At 48.5% G+C, this 14,643-nt stretch overlaps 6 protein-coding genes across 6 annotated transcripts; 4 read left to right on the top strand and 2 right to left on the bottom strand.

Moving 5' to 3' along the window:
- Nucleotides 1-121: 121 nt before the first annotated feature.
- Nucleotides 122-3,452, top strand: MCYG_06878 (conserved hypothetical protein; the record flags this gene model as incomplete). Its single annotated transcript, XM_002844868.1, has 4 exons — nucleotides 122-385; nucleotides 454-2,592; nucleotides 2,656-2,884; nucleotides 2,938-3,452. The coding sequence occupies 4 exons, from the start codon at nucleotides 122-124 to the stop codon at nucleotides 3,450-3,452; spliced, it is 3,147 nt and encodes a 1,048-aa protein (XP_002844914.1).
- Nucleotides 3,453-4,242: 790 nt separating this feature from the next.
- Nucleotides 4,243-5,863, top strand: MCYG_06877 (4-aminobutyrate aminotransferase; the record flags this gene model as incomplete). Its single annotated transcript, XM_002844867.1, has 3 exons — nucleotides 4,243-4,484; nucleotides 4,569-4,604; nucleotides 4,657-5,863. The coding sequence occupies 3 exons, from the start codon at nucleotides 4,243-4,245 to the stop codon at nucleotides 5,861-5,863; spliced, it is 1,485 nt and encodes a 494-aa protein (XP_002844913.1).
- Nucleotides 5,864-6,227: 364 nt separating this feature from the next.
- MCYG_06876 (transcription elongation factor spt4) lies at nucleotides 6,228-6,808 on the bottom strand (the record flags this gene model as incomplete). The annotated part of the gene is made up of 4 exons (XM_002844866.1): nucleotides 6,228-6,261; nucleotides 6,323-6,375; nucleotides 6,465-6,662; nucleotides 6,722-6,808. The coding sequence occupies 4 exons, from the start codon at nucleotides 6,806-6,808 to the stop codon at nucleotides 6,228-6,230; spliced, it is 372 nt and encodes a 123-aa protein (XP_002844912.1).
- A 366-nt stretch (nucleotides 6,809-7,174) lies between these two features.
- On the top strand, nucleotides 7,175-8,932 carry MCYG_06875 (serine/threonine protein phosphatase PPT1; the record flags this gene model as incomplete). The annotated part of the gene is made up of 6 exons (XM_002844865.1): nucleotides 7,175-7,327; nucleotides 7,411-7,491; nucleotides 7,545-7,980; nucleotides 8,045-8,650; nucleotides 8,715-8,839; nucleotides 8,897-8,932. 6 exons carry the CDS (start codon nucleotides 7,175-7,177, stop codon nucleotides 8,930-8,932), a joined length of 1,437 nt encoding a protein of 478 aa, XP_002844911.1.
- A 561-nt stretch (nucleotides 8,933-9,493) lies between these two features.
- On the top strand, nucleotides 9,494-11,360 carry MCYG_06874 (DUF89 domain-containing protein; the record flags this gene model as incomplete). Its single annotated transcript, XM_002844864.1, has 6 exons — nucleotides 9,494-9,539; nucleotides 9,674-9,744; nucleotides 9,812-9,942; nucleotides 10,004-10,116; nucleotides 10,187-11,052; nucleotides 11,124-11,360. 6 exons carry the CDS (start codon nucleotides 9,494-9,496, stop codon nucleotides 11,358-11,360), a joined length of 1,464 nt encoding a protein of 487 aa, XP_002844910.1.
- A 178-nt stretch (nucleotides 11,361-11,538) lies between these two features.
- On the bottom strand, nucleotides 11,539-13,902 carry MCYG_06873 (conserved hypothetical protein; the record flags this gene model as incomplete). The annotated part of the gene is made up of 1 exon (XM_002844863.1): nucleotides 11,539-13,902. One exon carries the CDS (start codon nucleotides 13,900-13,902, stop codon nucleotides 11,539-11,541), a length of 2,364 nt encoding a protein of 787 aa, XP_002844909.1.
- Nucleotides 13,903-14,643: the final 741 nt, after the last annotated feature.

The following is a 14,643-nucleotide window of genomic DNA, read 5'->3' as shown; positions in this document are numbered from 1 at the left end:
AGCAGGGCCCACCCTAACTATTAACCATGGTGTGTGTTCGTCAAACCAAGCAATACCAAGTAGTTTCTCTGAAGCTGCTGCTGTAGAGCCAATGTCGCATTGCGCACCCTACCCTTCAGAAATGAGATCTCTAACGACAGAGATTGACCGGCTCGCAGCCTCGAGACCCGGGGGCCTCTTCGCCAAAATACCTGTATCGTCGGATGCTGAGATAGCGTGGCATAACATAACGTGGTTGCAGCTTGCAAAATATGTCAGCACCATGTCGCACTGGATTGAGGCGCATCTGGGCCCCGCAATGGAGAACGAGCCAGTGGCGTATATGGCCATAAATGATATCAGATACCCGATATTCATATTAGCAGCAATGAAAACGGGATATAACGTAAGCCCTTGAGAAGCAGGAGCCCCTTTCGAGGAATTTTTGTGCTAACTAAATCTTAACTATACAAGGCTCTATTGACGTCCCCACGGAATTCCAATGAAGGCCAATTGTCTTTACTCAGCTCAACCAAATGCCAGGAGTTTTTATATTGTCGGGAATTTCATAAGCAGGTTCATGGTTTGTCCGCTAAATCCACGTCGCTAAAGACATTCCAAGTACCAGATCTCGAATATCTGCAGTCAGACCCCGGAGATACTCTGTATAAGGACCGCTTCCTACACAAGGAGCATAAAACGGCATCAATCCTTCATTCAAGTGGGACAACCGGCTTACCGAAGCCTGTGTACATTAAAGCAGGTGCCCTGGCCGTGATTACAAGTATCAAAGAAATGCCAGCACCAGAAGGCCGGCGTTATATGCACGATGAGCTGTTCACCCCCAAACTCATGGTTTCGATGATGCCCTTCTTCCATATAATGGGGATTATCTCACTCGCCCGTGCGATTTATCATCAGGGACCTTTAGTCCTTCTCCCAGCAGGGCAACCTGTGACTGCGGAGCTCATGATGTTAGCGATAAACGAGACAAAGCCGTCCACCGCAGCGTTTGCGCCCTCTGTGCTCGAAGACATCTCTAATACCCCCAATGGCCTAGAGATTTTGTCGACGCTCGAATACACGTTCTATGGTGGCGCCCCTTTATCTCGCCAATGCGGTGATATAGTTTCGAAGGTGACCAACCTACAGGCTGGTATCGGCAGCACTGAGATGCGTCACGTTCCAAGTTATATTCCACTACTCCCGGAAGACTGGGAGTATTTCGAATGGAGTAACGAATGTGGGATTGCTATGGAAACAGCAATGGATGGTCTTTTTGAGCTAGTCATGAAGCAGACATTTAACCGAGAAAACCAAATGGTTTTCTACAATTATCCCGGACTATCAGAATGGAGAACAAAGGACCTCTTCGAAAAACATCCTACTAAACCTGGGATGTGGAGGTACGCAGGACGGGCTGATAGTATGGTGACATTAAGCAACGGGGAGAAGTTGAACCCTCTGTCCTTTGAGAAATCTATGGAAAGCCATCCGGGGGTTAGAAGTGCCCTTATTATTGGCTCTGAAAGATTTCAGGCTGGCCTTATTATCGAGCCACAACCCAAGCAGCTGACAGTGGGCCCAAGGGAATTCATCGACCATGTCTGGCCGTGGATAGAAAATGCCAATGCACAGTGTCCAACTCACGCAAAGGTTTGGAAATCGATGGTAGTACTGGCAACGCCTGAAAAACCCTTCATATTCACATCAAAGGGCTCAATCATGCGCCAGGCCACCTACCAGCTCTATCAAGCCGAAATTGACCAACTCTATGCGAAGGAAAAGGTTTCTAACGACGTCGGTGTCGCTGAATTCCACGGTCAAGCTAACAGTACAGCGGTCAAATCACTTCTTCGGGAGACTTTCCGAGCCATGTTGCACCCGATTCAGGGGGAACTCCAGGATACGACGGATATCTTCCACCTTGGGGCCAACTCTTTACAGATTCTCCAGCTTAGCAATGAGCTCAATCGTATATTCCACAGAAAGTCAAATGGCAGAAACATATGCCCACCTCGAGTTATTTATGGGAATCCAAGCATCGATCGGCTATGCGAGGTGATCATGCAGGCCCTAAATGGTGGCGACTATCTCGCTCAGGGTATCGCGGAAAGTGCATTGTCTCGGGAAGAGATGATGTCTGCCATGATACACAGACACACGAAATCGCTACGTAAAGCCGATTCGAGCCCAGCTGGAGTACGAAAAATCCAACCACTCAAGCATGTCGCTATTTTAACCGGATCCACGGGCTCTCTAGGCACCTACCTGCTTCACTACCTCCTTTCTAGCCCAAATTTCGTGCGTATTTACTGCCTAAACCGCTCTGCGGACGCGGTGTCAAGCCAGAAACAAAGCTTCCGCAATCGTGGGATGAGTTTGGTTGGCTTTGCTTCTAAGGTTGAGTTCATCACGGCCGACTTCAGCCGCGACCGCTTCGGTATGTCGTCGACAAAATACCAAGAGCTGCAGCAAGTGGTTGATGTATTCATCCACAACGCCTGGCCCGTCAACTTCAACAACAGCCTTGAATACTTCGAAGCTAGTGCTATTGCTGGAACGAGGCACTGTGTAGATTTCGCCATCTCAGCACGGTACAACCCGCACGTCGTATTTGTGTCATCCATCGCAAGTATAGGCAACTGACCGGCTGTGCGCTCTACCGGGGATAAGGGCCATGACTGTCCGAAAGTCCCAGAAGAGTTTCAGGAAGACAACAGTTTGCCCCTGAAGCAGGGTTACGGTGAGTCGAAACATGTGGCGAGCTGTATATTAAGAAAAGCGGCGAGATTGTCTGGCGCTCGATCAGCAATTATCCGTGTTGGACAGCTAAGCGGGCCCATAGAAACGGGAGGAGTGTGGAACAAGCCAGGCAAGTCAATATATACACCCCATATACATGGTACTAGCCGCCGCCAGGGCCTTTCATTATTGACAGTAAGCCACCACTTATAGAATGGGTGCCTTCCCTTATCGCAACATCGAAAGCCTTGGGCAAAATTCCACGGCCACTAGGAACCGAGGATACGATCGACTGGGTTCCAATAGACATAGCAGCGCAAGCAATCCTTGACATCACCGTCTCACTCCTCACTCCGGACGACAGCAGCACGCCACCGGATTGCTTCAACCTCGTTAACCCTCAGGTCGCAGAGTGGAAGGACATGGTCCACGTAATCCGAGGGTTTTATCAAAAACAGCGTGATAACGCCATGGACCTCGAGCCTGTCGAATTCCGCGACTGGGTGCAAGCACTGAGAAACATCGGAGCAACGACACGCGAACAGATCGACCAATATCCATCCGTGAAGCTACTCGAGTTCTTCGAGGAAATGCAGGAGGGGAAAATAAAAGTGCGGTTTGAAACAGCACGCACGATGGAATGTAGCCGGGCCGTGGCGGGTTGCACGCTGTGGATACGGCGTCGATGGAACGTTGGCTTGCTAGATGGCAGTTTTAACGAAGTCTGAAAGGCATCGAAAGTACCCATAGTCCTAATATCATACGATTCCCAAAGCAATGACCCAAGGTCAAAAGATCCAATCCGAGTAAACTAGTTCCACCCGTAAAATGTTATACGGCTAACCTTTACAAAAACCCTTGAGTAAGAGCATAAAACTGCTATAGGTCGTCTTAGAAAATCCCTTAAAGAGATTACTATGTATAGACAATTAGTATCTCGTTTCTCTGTCCGTTATGGACCTTCCGGCGTCAAAGGGCGTGCAATTACATGCCATGGAGACCAAGCAAGCACCAAGCACCGAAGAAGCCGACTAGCTGTCCAACCAACCTGCTAGATCAGCCACCGGGCCAACGCCTTCGGTCTGGCCCCTGATTCTCGTCTTCTCGCCATCAACATCCCGGGTATCTATCCCTTTTCCTCACCGTCTTCTTCGTCGTCTTCACCATCTTCGTCTTTACTATGTGTATGTGAGGCCTTGCGATCTTCCCTTTTTGGTAACTCCGAAACCCGGGCCGGCCATGGATGACATAAGCACGTCTTTATCTACTGCTCTTCCATATCGGGACTAGCGTCTGGCCCCTGATTGGGCGGCTCGGCCGAAGAAAAGCCGGTAACGTCGTCATGCGGGGGAAAGGAAAACAAGAAGCTACGCAAGAAGCTCAACAACAAATGACAACAACAATAATTAAGCCGGCAGGGGAAAGTTTTGTCTCAACACATATAAAACTCCCCTCTTCCGCCGGTACCTCCGCCATTCTCTGCATTTATCTCTTCCAGCGTGTGTGCGTGTGACGACAATGGCTTCGATTCTACGCTCCAGGGTTGGTGTGAGAGCTGCGCAGGTCCAGGGTGCCAGATGCTTCAGCTCAACGCCCCGGTATGCCGCTGCCGCTTTCTTCTCCAACGAGCCGGCTGGCCCTACGGTGAAGACCGCCATTCCAGGACCAAAGAGCAAGGAGGCCATCACACAGCTTGACCGTGTATTCGATACAAGGAGCTTGAACATGCTGGTTGACTACGAAAAGTCCACCGGAAACTAGTACGTCTTGCTATCCGGTCTGTCAATGGCACAGGCCAATGGACCAATTGGATAGTTTTGGCTGACAGATGTACCCGGTTATAGCATTGCAGACCTGGATGGAAACGTCTTGCTTGATGTGTAAGTTAGCGGCCTTTGAAACAGGGGGAATATATAGCTGACGGTTCTGCAGATTTGCCCAAATTGCCTCTATCCCGGTGGGATATAACAATCCAACCTTGCTTGCTGCCACAAAGACTACCGAAATGGCCAGCGCCCTCATCAACCGTCCCGCACTAGGCAACTTTCCCTCTCACAACTGGTCAAATATACTAGAGTCCGGTCTCTTGCGTGTTGCGCCCAAGGGCCTTGACCAGGTCTTCACCTCCACCACCGGCTCGGATGCCAATGAAACTGCCTACAAGGCTGCTTTCATGTATTATGCTCAACGCAAGCGTGGTGGGCCAGACGTGGAGTTCTCCTCTGAAGATATCTCTTCCACCATGGTCAACCAGTCTCCCGGCTCCCCCAACTACTCCATCATGTCATTTACCTCCGCCTTCCACGGTCGCCTGTTCGGCTCTCTCTCCACCACCCGCAGCAAGCCGATCCACAAGCTTGATATCCCGGCCTTTGACTGGCCTCGCGCCCCTTTCCCCAAGCTCAGATACCCACTTGATCAGTTCACCTCTGAAAATGCAGCAGAGGAGAAGCGCTGTCTAGAAGAAGTCGAGAGGCTTATCAAGGAGTTCCACAACCCTGTCGCCGCTTTGGTCGTTGAACCCGTTCAGTCAGAGGGAGGAGACAACCACGCCTCCCCATCCTTCTTCCAGGGTCTCCGCGAGATCACGAAGCGCAACAATGTCATCATGATCGTCGACGAGGTTCAGACCGGTGTTGGTGCAACCGGTAAATTCTGGGCTCACGAACACTGGAACCTCTCCACTCCTCCCGACATCGTCACTTTCTCCAAAAAGGCACAAGCTGCGGGATACTACTTTGGCAACCCAGCTCTAAGACCCAACAAGCCATACAGACAGTTCAACACTTGGATGGGTGACCCTGCCCGCGCGCTCATCTTCCGTGCCATCATCGAGGAGATTGAGCGTTTGGACCTCGTCAAGCATACCGCCCAGACAGGAGACTATCTGTTCGCCGGTCTCGAGAGACTGAGCGAGAAGTACCCTGGACAGTTCCAGAACCTGCGTGGAAAGGGACAGGGTACCTTCATCTCCTGGGACAGCCCCCAGCGTGACACAGTGCTGAAGCGTGGTAAGGAAGTTGGAATCAACATCGGCGGATGCGGTGAGTCTGCTGTGAGATTGAGACCTATGCTCGTGTTCCAGGAGCATCACGCCGATATCCTGCTCGAGTCGTTGGAGAAGATTGTCAAGTCATAGAAAGCGTCACTTATTCGTTCAATTATTTCGCACCAGTCTTTCTTGTCCTGTTGTATTCCTTTGATTTTACGGGCCCTAACCCATGCAAATTGCACGTTTGGTTCAGGCTTCTTAGCCGAGAGATTAGAGATATGTTTTATGAGCCTAATAAGAATGTTTAGCACGTCTGCTTATGTTCTATTCCAAGTAGACCCTGCTCTATGTTTTGTTTTATTCCCACATACTATGCAAGTCCAAACTCCAACAGACAAATGTAGCGTATGCCAGCACAAACATATAATGAACGCCGTCGCCTCGCTACCAGCCAACTGATTAATATTAAAATAGATAGTAACCCCCCAAGAATAAGCCGGTATTAACCATTTCAACCATCGTTATCGGCAGCACTTCCATCCCTCCTAGAAATTAATAGTTAGTTTCCAGTATTCCATAAAACAGACGATATTCCCATCCACATACGGAATGTAAGTTATCCCCGCCTCCTCCAAGTCACTCAGCACTTCTGGCGGTAACTATAATCATTATCCCGTTATTAGCCTAGTTCACCCTCGACCACTCAAATCACCAAGTATGAAAAAGAGAAAGAAGAGTCTGCACCCACCGATCCCACGACCTTCACTGCATATGTACCCGGCACATATCCGTCCAGTCTCTGCCAGCGAGCAACCCACGACGTGCGCTCGTCGGCCAGCGCAACTAATCCTTCAAAGACCTGTGAGGTACAGTCTTGTATCGCCTCAGTGTTTCCGCGCAGGTTCAGCACAGATTCGCAGTTCGGACAGCCTTCGTTCATGAATTTCTAGGTGTCTTGTTAGGGCCGGTTGAGCAGAGCTTGGGGATGGGGTCGGAAGAAGTTACATTGTGTAGCTGGACGATGGAGCAGACCATGCATGCGCGTAGGGAGCGCTGCTGACTCGCCGTGACGTAGAAGGACCCGGATGCCATCTTGCGTATATATGAATGAGCAGTTGACTTCTTCCTTCTTCTGCTTCTTCTTCGTCTTTTCTTGCTTCCGTCAAGCTCCTGCTTATATAAGCCTGCTTATTAATAGGGCCCAAAGCTTATCTGCCTTCCCCCGGTTGCCGCTTTGACTTTTTCTACTCAAATTTCGCCTTTTTTCCTGACGTTTCGACGTTTCGTCTTCGCACTTTCACTCACTCACTCTCTCTATAGCTTTGTCGTTATTCTTGCTGTGGCATATAGGGCAGACAATATATTGACACGTCTTTCATTCTTTGTATAAATCAACCTCGCGCCACCCGCCAGCTGCATATTTATTATATATAACCCCACATTCGTCCCGCTGTCCACATGTCTCAATCTGATATCGAGGCTGCTACAGCCCTCAAGCTACAAGGCAACCAGTCCTTTGCACAACATGACTGGCCTGCAGCCCTGGATTTCTATACTCGTGCCATCGAGCTGTATGATAAAGAGCCGTCATTCTACTGTAACAGAGCACAGGTAATCTATCTCTTATCAGCTTGTAGATGGTGTGTATGTCCTACATATTTAGTAGCATAGGTTAACTCTCTCTCGTCTGATAGGTAAATGTTAAGTTGGAAGCGTTTGGATTTGCAATTGCAGATGCAACCAAAGCTATCGAGCTAGATCCTACATACGTCAAGGTAGGATGATAAATGTACTACTTGATATTACGGTCAACTAACTAGATCTCCAGGCCTACTGGCGCCGAGCAGTTGCCAACACTGCGATCCTCAACTCCCGTGCAGCCCTCAAAGACTTCAAGACGGTGGTGAAAAAGGCCCCACACGACCGTGATGCAAAGCTCAAGCTAGCAGAGTGCGAAAAGCTCGTACGGCGCATCGAATTCGAGAAAGCTATCGAGGTCGCGGATCCTCCGTCAGCGTTCGAGGGACTGAATATTGAATCAATGGTCGTGGATGATAATTACGATGGTGTACGACTAGGAGATGAAATGACCCAGGAGTTTATCGATGATATGATTAAACGATTCAAAAATGGGAAGCAGATACATAAGAAGTATGCCTTCCAGATAGTGAAGGCGGTGCGAGATATTGCATACAATGAGCCTACCATGGTTGAGACTGGCGTTAATGAGGGCTCTAAATTGACTGTCTGCGGCGATACACATGGTAAGTTTGCCGCTTTCCCTTACACCATATGTTCTTTTCACGAGCTTGCTAATCCGTTCAACAGGCCAATTTTTCGATCTCCTCGAAATATTCCGCCTTAACGGCTTCCCCTCCGATACACATTCTTATCTCTTCAACGGTGATTTCGTTGATCGTGGCAGCTGGTCCTGTGAAATCGCCCTTCTTCTCTACGCCTACAAATGGATGCGCCCCAACTCCTTCTTCCTCAACCGTGGCAACCACGAAACCGATGACATGAACCGCGCATACGGCTTTGAGGGTGAATGCAAAGCCAAATATTCCGAACGGCTATTTAAAGTCTTCTCCGAATCCTTCAGTGCACTCGCCCTTGCAACACTGATAGGAGAGAAATACCTTGTTCTCCATGGTGGTCTATTTTCTGACGACAATATCTCTCTAGCCGATATCAGAGCACTGAACAGACACAATCAGCGCCAGCCGGGCCAATCAGGCTTGATGATGGAAATGCTCTGGACTGACCCGCAGGTAGAACCTGGCAGGGGTCCTAGTAAGAGAGGCGTCGGTATGCAGTTTGGTCCTGACGTCACGAAGCGGTTCTGCGAGAAGAACGGCCTTGAAGCTATCATTCGAAGTCATGAGGTCCGCATGGAAGGTTATGAAGTTGAACACGATGGAAGATGTATTACTGGTATGCTTCCTGCTCCACTTGATCTTGAATACTATAGTTAACGCTCCGCTAACTATCGTCACAGTCTTCTCTGCGCCTAAATACTGCGATAGCACAGACAACAAGGGTGCATATATCAACATTGGGCCGGAGCTGAAACTTGATTTCCACAAGTTCGACGCCGTTCCACATCCTGATATCAAGCCAATGGTATGTCTATGGTGCATTCAATACGATCCTTTAACTCCTGCTAACTGTTTCTTCCAGGCCTATGCCAACAACTCGATCATGTCGCTCATGTAACATGTCACTCCTGTAGAATAAAAGCCGAAACTACTCCCCAAACCATCAGGGACTCAGATCCCGTATGCTATAATAGCAGGCTGGGTAGACGGGATATAACCTACCGGCCCTACGGTTGTATTCATTAGTGTCACATTAACACTCTCAGGGCATACTCTCTTCCTACCTACAGTCATCTCCCGCACCACGATGCGAAGCACTTTACCCGAACCCCATGTTTTATTTCAAGATCTACGAGCGATGACCCCATTATCATTAACTGCATGGTAGACCTCAGGCGTTTTAAGAAATTGAATTGAATTGGGATTGATATCTGCAACGAAGATGACACCTTGGTTTACCATATTTCTCTAGCTCTGCATCTGATATTATTGGTAGCCAAATCCCCGTACTATCAATGTAGTCCCAACTCCTAACAATAGCTTTCATATTACCGTTGTAGTAGTGGTAATGAATCTCTAAGCGGGGTTATTTCCGCGCCGGGATGTTCTCCGGTAGCTAACTAACAAAGAGGGGCATCAGATACATAGAAGTTACTCTGGCCAACATTCTCCAAACCTCATGCCGAACATCACAGCTTCTAAGATGGAATTCGATACTAAAACCCGTAAGTTCCCGTCCTATATGTGCTTTAGACACTTTTCTTGAGCTCTGCAAGCCATGGAATCGGACAAAAGCTGCCCTCTAACCCCTTGGTGGGGTTGTCAAGATATACTGAAGCTAACACCTCTGTCCCAATAGCCCCCGTCTGCACTTCAGACAAGAAGACGTTCGCCTATATATCTGCCTTGGAACGATGGCCCATTATCCTAGTGAGATACCCCTGACGGTTCGCACTGCCAATGTGGCCTGTAGCAAGCTAAACGGAGTTGCTCTTAGACGGGCGCTATCGACGACCTTCACCGTTCCGTCATCAAGTCTACTGATGTAGAGAAACAGAAAGATGGGAAGGATATACTGCGTGACTTGGCGGGGTTGAAGTATGAACTTCAACATGGCAGGAAGCTAACGTGAGAGAATCTTGCTCGCCTATAAGAAGGTGGCTGCTAACGAATTTCATACAATCTAAAGCCCTCTACCCGACGATGGAGAGCCAGATATTGCAATTTATAATAAGGAACTTGAAGATCGCGGCAATATCTCGTGGTTTGATGCTCCGTGGCTATTTGCAGAATGTTATCTATGTTCGTGGATGCTCCAGATTCCAGTTCGAGTACCAACACCCGTAGCTAACTTGAAGGCACAATTGTAAAGACAGACGAATGAGTGTATACTTCACCCTTTCAGAATACTGGAAGGAATATGACGTCTTTGCGCAGCAAAAAATGTCAACCTTTAGATCCTCTCGTCCGGCAGTGCTTGAATTGGCGACTCGATACAAGGATTTGTCCCAGGACCTTCAACAGATACACTCCAAGAGAGATGATATGTCACCTGAAAAGCAGCAAGAAGCTGATAAAATGTTATTCATGGAGATGTGTGAAATTTGTTTGTGGGGAAATGCCACGGACCTCTCTCTCCTGACATCCCTTACATATGAGGATATCCAGAAGCTTCAAGGCGCGGAAGCCCGAAAAAAAGCCGAAGCCAATGTCTTGGTGAACGACCTTCCAGCTGCATTCGAAATACTAAACAAGGCCCGCATGGAACGAAAGAACGAAGAGCGCCGTGTAGACATTGTCCTAGACAACGCAGGATTCGAACTCTTCGTAGACCTCATCTTAGCCGGCTATCTCCTCTCCTCCGGTCTAGCTACATGCGTTGTCTTGCACCCCAAGTCCATCCCATGGTTTGTGTCTGATGTTTTGCCACGAGATTTTGGAGACCTCATTGCTCTCCTTTCCGATCCACAGACCTTCTTCACTGACTCTGAGGGGGCGGATGATAAGAAACCAGAACCCCTTACAGAAAAGGAAGTAGATAAGCTGAAGTACCTATTTGAGCAGTGGGGAAATTTCCACGCTGAGGGGCAGCTGATTATAAGACCGAATCGATTCTGGACAACAGGCTCAAGTTATTGGAGGTTACCACATGAAGCTCCCAGTCTCTATGAGGACCTAAAGGAGAGTGAGCTGGTCATCTTCAAGGGAGATCTGAACTATCGAAAGTTGACGGGAGATGTAAGTTATTTCTTGTTGCCCACTTCTTTTCAATCGCCGCTTGAGCAATGGGTATTAATTATATCTTCTAGGCCCATTGGGACCCAACTACTCCATTTAACACAGCAATTGGGCCTCTTGGGCCAGGCTCGGGAGTTAGAGTCCTCGCTCTCCGTACTTGCAAGGCCGATGTTGTCGTTGGCTTGGACAAGGGCGAGGACGAGCGTCTGCGTAATATGCCGGATGGAGGAGGTGACTCTGGTTCGCGGAAATGGGCATGGAGTGGGAAATGGGCCGTGGTTTCACTTTGTGATGGAAAGAGAAAGTAATGAGTAATTCAGAGTTAGATAAACATGGGAGACATTTAGAGAGTGCTTAATAGACATTAATATTCGATCGACCACTTTGAGAATGCAAAAGAAGATATTCGCTCAATGCTGCTTGGACAAGCTAGTACAGAAGTTTAACCAACGAGCAGTTCATGACTCATGAGATACAAAACGCTTTCTACACCGCAAGCATGTTCTCCTTGTCCTCCGCCTCAATCTTTGCATTAAGCTGCCTCTGCTTTAATCTTGCCTTGGCTGCCGCAAGCCGATCCGATGGTATAGAATCTAACTTTGATTGAGCAGGACCCTCTGGCTTGGCCGTTGATTGGCGGTTTAGGTCCGATGAAGAATTAACAGTGCGATGCCGTGAAGGTAGTGACGTTGTCCTTGATTTTGGTCTTTTAGGCAGCGTGTCCACGCGGCCTGAATTCAGATAGGAGAGGGAAGGGCGAGGAGAATGGCCTGGACGATATGAAGTTCGTGGTTTGGAGCCCGGTTTCGAGATGGATGTAGGTTTAATATCACAGGTAGCCGTGGGAGCTGACCCTAGAGTACCGTTGGTCATATCACCGTCTTTCTGACGAAGGGATTCTAGATTTCGGGCCGAACCACCAAGTCTAATGAACAGTTCCTCGGCAAGATTAAGTGGTTCGTCAGAATTTCTAGAATGTTTGTTGGATTTTTGGGTATCAGATTTATGTTGCAGCTTGCGGCGAACACTGGCCGGAAGGAGGCTACTGGTAGCTTCTGTATCATCCAGAACATGCCCGGAGGAGCTGTTTTGCGTATATTGCTTCTTTGGCGGACCTGTTTCCCCTCTAAGGCTCTTAAGAAGGGCGCCAATAGTTTCCTCGTCAAAAGGGCTTTTAGGGGCAGTACTTTGAGCACCCTCACAGCGTTTGGCTGGTGATTGTGTTGGTGAGCTCAATCCTTCCTTATCACTGTGAAGAGTAATATCTAGCTTGTCATTGTCCGAGTCGTATGAATCAACTCTCGCGTGGCGGCTACGCCTTGTATCTTCCTTCAACCGTTCAGATATGTCCCCCGTAGTCTCGTCACGCCGCGACGAGCGAGCATGCGCTTGGAGTTGAGGATTATCAGAACGCAGGGACAATGTTCCTTTGAGTAAATCAATGGTCTCCTGCATTTGTTTCCTCTCAATATCAAAACTCTTCCTAAGCGCATCCTCTGCGGCCTGATGATCCCGTAAAGAGTCTGTTAAGCGCTTACTATATTCTTGGGCGCGAGACTCGAGCCGCTCTTCGCGCTGCTTCGCTCTTTCTTCTTGCGCCTTTCGTCGTTCTCCAACATGTAGAAGCTCAGTTTTGGCTCTGTCAAGATTTCGTTGTAACAATAAGTTTTCTCTTTTGAGCTCAGCAGCCTTCCGTTCCGAGCTTCGGACAAGTTCTTGTAGTTCTTTCAATTTCGCATTTCCGCTACTCTCCCGTAGTTGGGCTTGGGTCTCTCTCAGGGCTTGTTCAACTTCACGAAGTTTCTGTGCAGTCTCCTCCGCCGAGAGCCCCTCTGTTAGAGGGTCTTTACTATTCTCAACAATGCCATGGTCTTCCAGTGTTTTTCTGAAGGTCGCTGCCTTTTGTTTATACTGTAGGGCGGCAGCAGTTTGCCTGGAGAGTTCACGAAACATCTGGTCCTTGTTCTGGTTATCACCATCACCACCACCAACCATACCAGCAGCAAGTTCAGAGACACGTTTCTCCATTTCTGCCACTTTTGACTCTTCTTGTTTCAGTTTTTCGGTTAGACGAAGAGCCTCTGTTTCCTTCTTCTTTGCGTAAGACTTAGCAACAGAGCGGTATTCAATGAGTTTTCGTATTTCTTTTTCGGTTTTGGTACGGTAGTTTTCGAATTCAGATTTCCAATACTTTCCTGACTGGGAGTGCGGTGCCTCGAGGTTGGTTGTAACATCTTCCTCCTCCTCTGATTGGTCTGAATTATGATAGTCATCTTCAAAGTCTTTATGAGAGGTATCTCTGCGCTCTTCTTTCTTCGTATGGTCGATATCATCAAGGTCGTCTATTTTTTGCCCAAATTTCTCTTCTCGGGCTTCAAGCAACGACTGCGTCAATTTGCTCCGGCGCCCTGAGCCACTGGACACGCTCATTGACCATTGGCTGCTGATATTTCCTCCACTTAACTCAAGATCACGCTCATCGTCAAGGAAAACGGGCTTGCGTTCGTTATCCTTCACACCAGCTCCAAATGATACCGTCTTCCGGCGCGTGGTAGCAGTTCCAGGGGTGAGTAGAATACTTTTCGAGGGGGATGCTACCGCATGCGCGGGCTCCTGTGTCTTTGGCTCAAGCTTGGGAATATCCATATTTCTATCCTCGCCTGATGAGAGTTTCTGAGCTGTCTTTTTCAGTTCATCTTTTTTCTTGTTAGAACTTGGATTTAGTGGCCGTATTGGAATGGTCAAGTCCTTGTCCTCGTCTACTTCAGCGACTGGAGTCCCAAGCATCGCGTTTTTGAAGGCTCTGTACGCAAAAACTGGCGCTGGTGTCTCTGGCGCGTCGACTACCATGGACTCGTCTGCTTCAAATCGAGGTTTGCGGTTAACAACAGCGAAGGTGTTTTTTTATCTCAAGGAGAGTGAGCGCCTTACCTCCTGCAACGCCCTGATTGGAGCCTGCCAACCAGCTCAGCATTGTCGATACCTATTGGATGGAATTGGTATCAATAACTGTCCATACCATGAATATCCAGCCGTCAAGGAGGCGAGCTGCTTCAACGTTTTTACTGCTCTCTTCTTCCTCGTTGACGCTTGAAAGGAGAAAGCGCTTTGTTTACCCTCCTGACGTCACGTGGTTGCCGCCTCGACCATACCCGCCACTAGTCCGAATCGGGATAGGCCGTTCACTTTAAAACTTGCCGAGGTACGGGGTGCATGGCAGGTCGACGTTTTCCATGTTTCTCCATATAAAACAGCGAATTCTATGGAAAGTAAAATTGAGAGAGACTGCATATCCCGGGACTGCTGGCAGCGGGGCTTACAGCGCTCTGTATACAGGGGAGTTGTAATATTACTACATAGTACGTTGTATGTATGCGTGTGTTGGGTATGGTCTATATATAGTACTTCTCTCCACCCATGGATGGTTTAAACAGGCCACCTCACAGCAGCACTTGTAATCAGAAACAGATATTATATGAGCACTTAGCTAGAGGAGAAACTCGTATTTACTATCATCATTTACTATTATTTTCCATCATTATTGACCGCATCTATGCATGGAACGGATTGCGTCAACTACAACACGTGACT

This window comes from Microsporum canis, genomic scaffold (assembly GCF_000151145.1).
Source record: "Microsporum canis CBS 113480 supercont1.6 genomic scaffold, whole genome shotgun sequence".
NCBI classification, from domain to species: domain Eukaryota; kingdom Fungi; phylum Ascomycota; class Eurotiomycetes; order Onygenales; family Arthrodermataceae; genus Microsporum; species Microsporum canis.
This window is presented reverse-complemented; position numbering and strand designations above follow the sequence as displayed.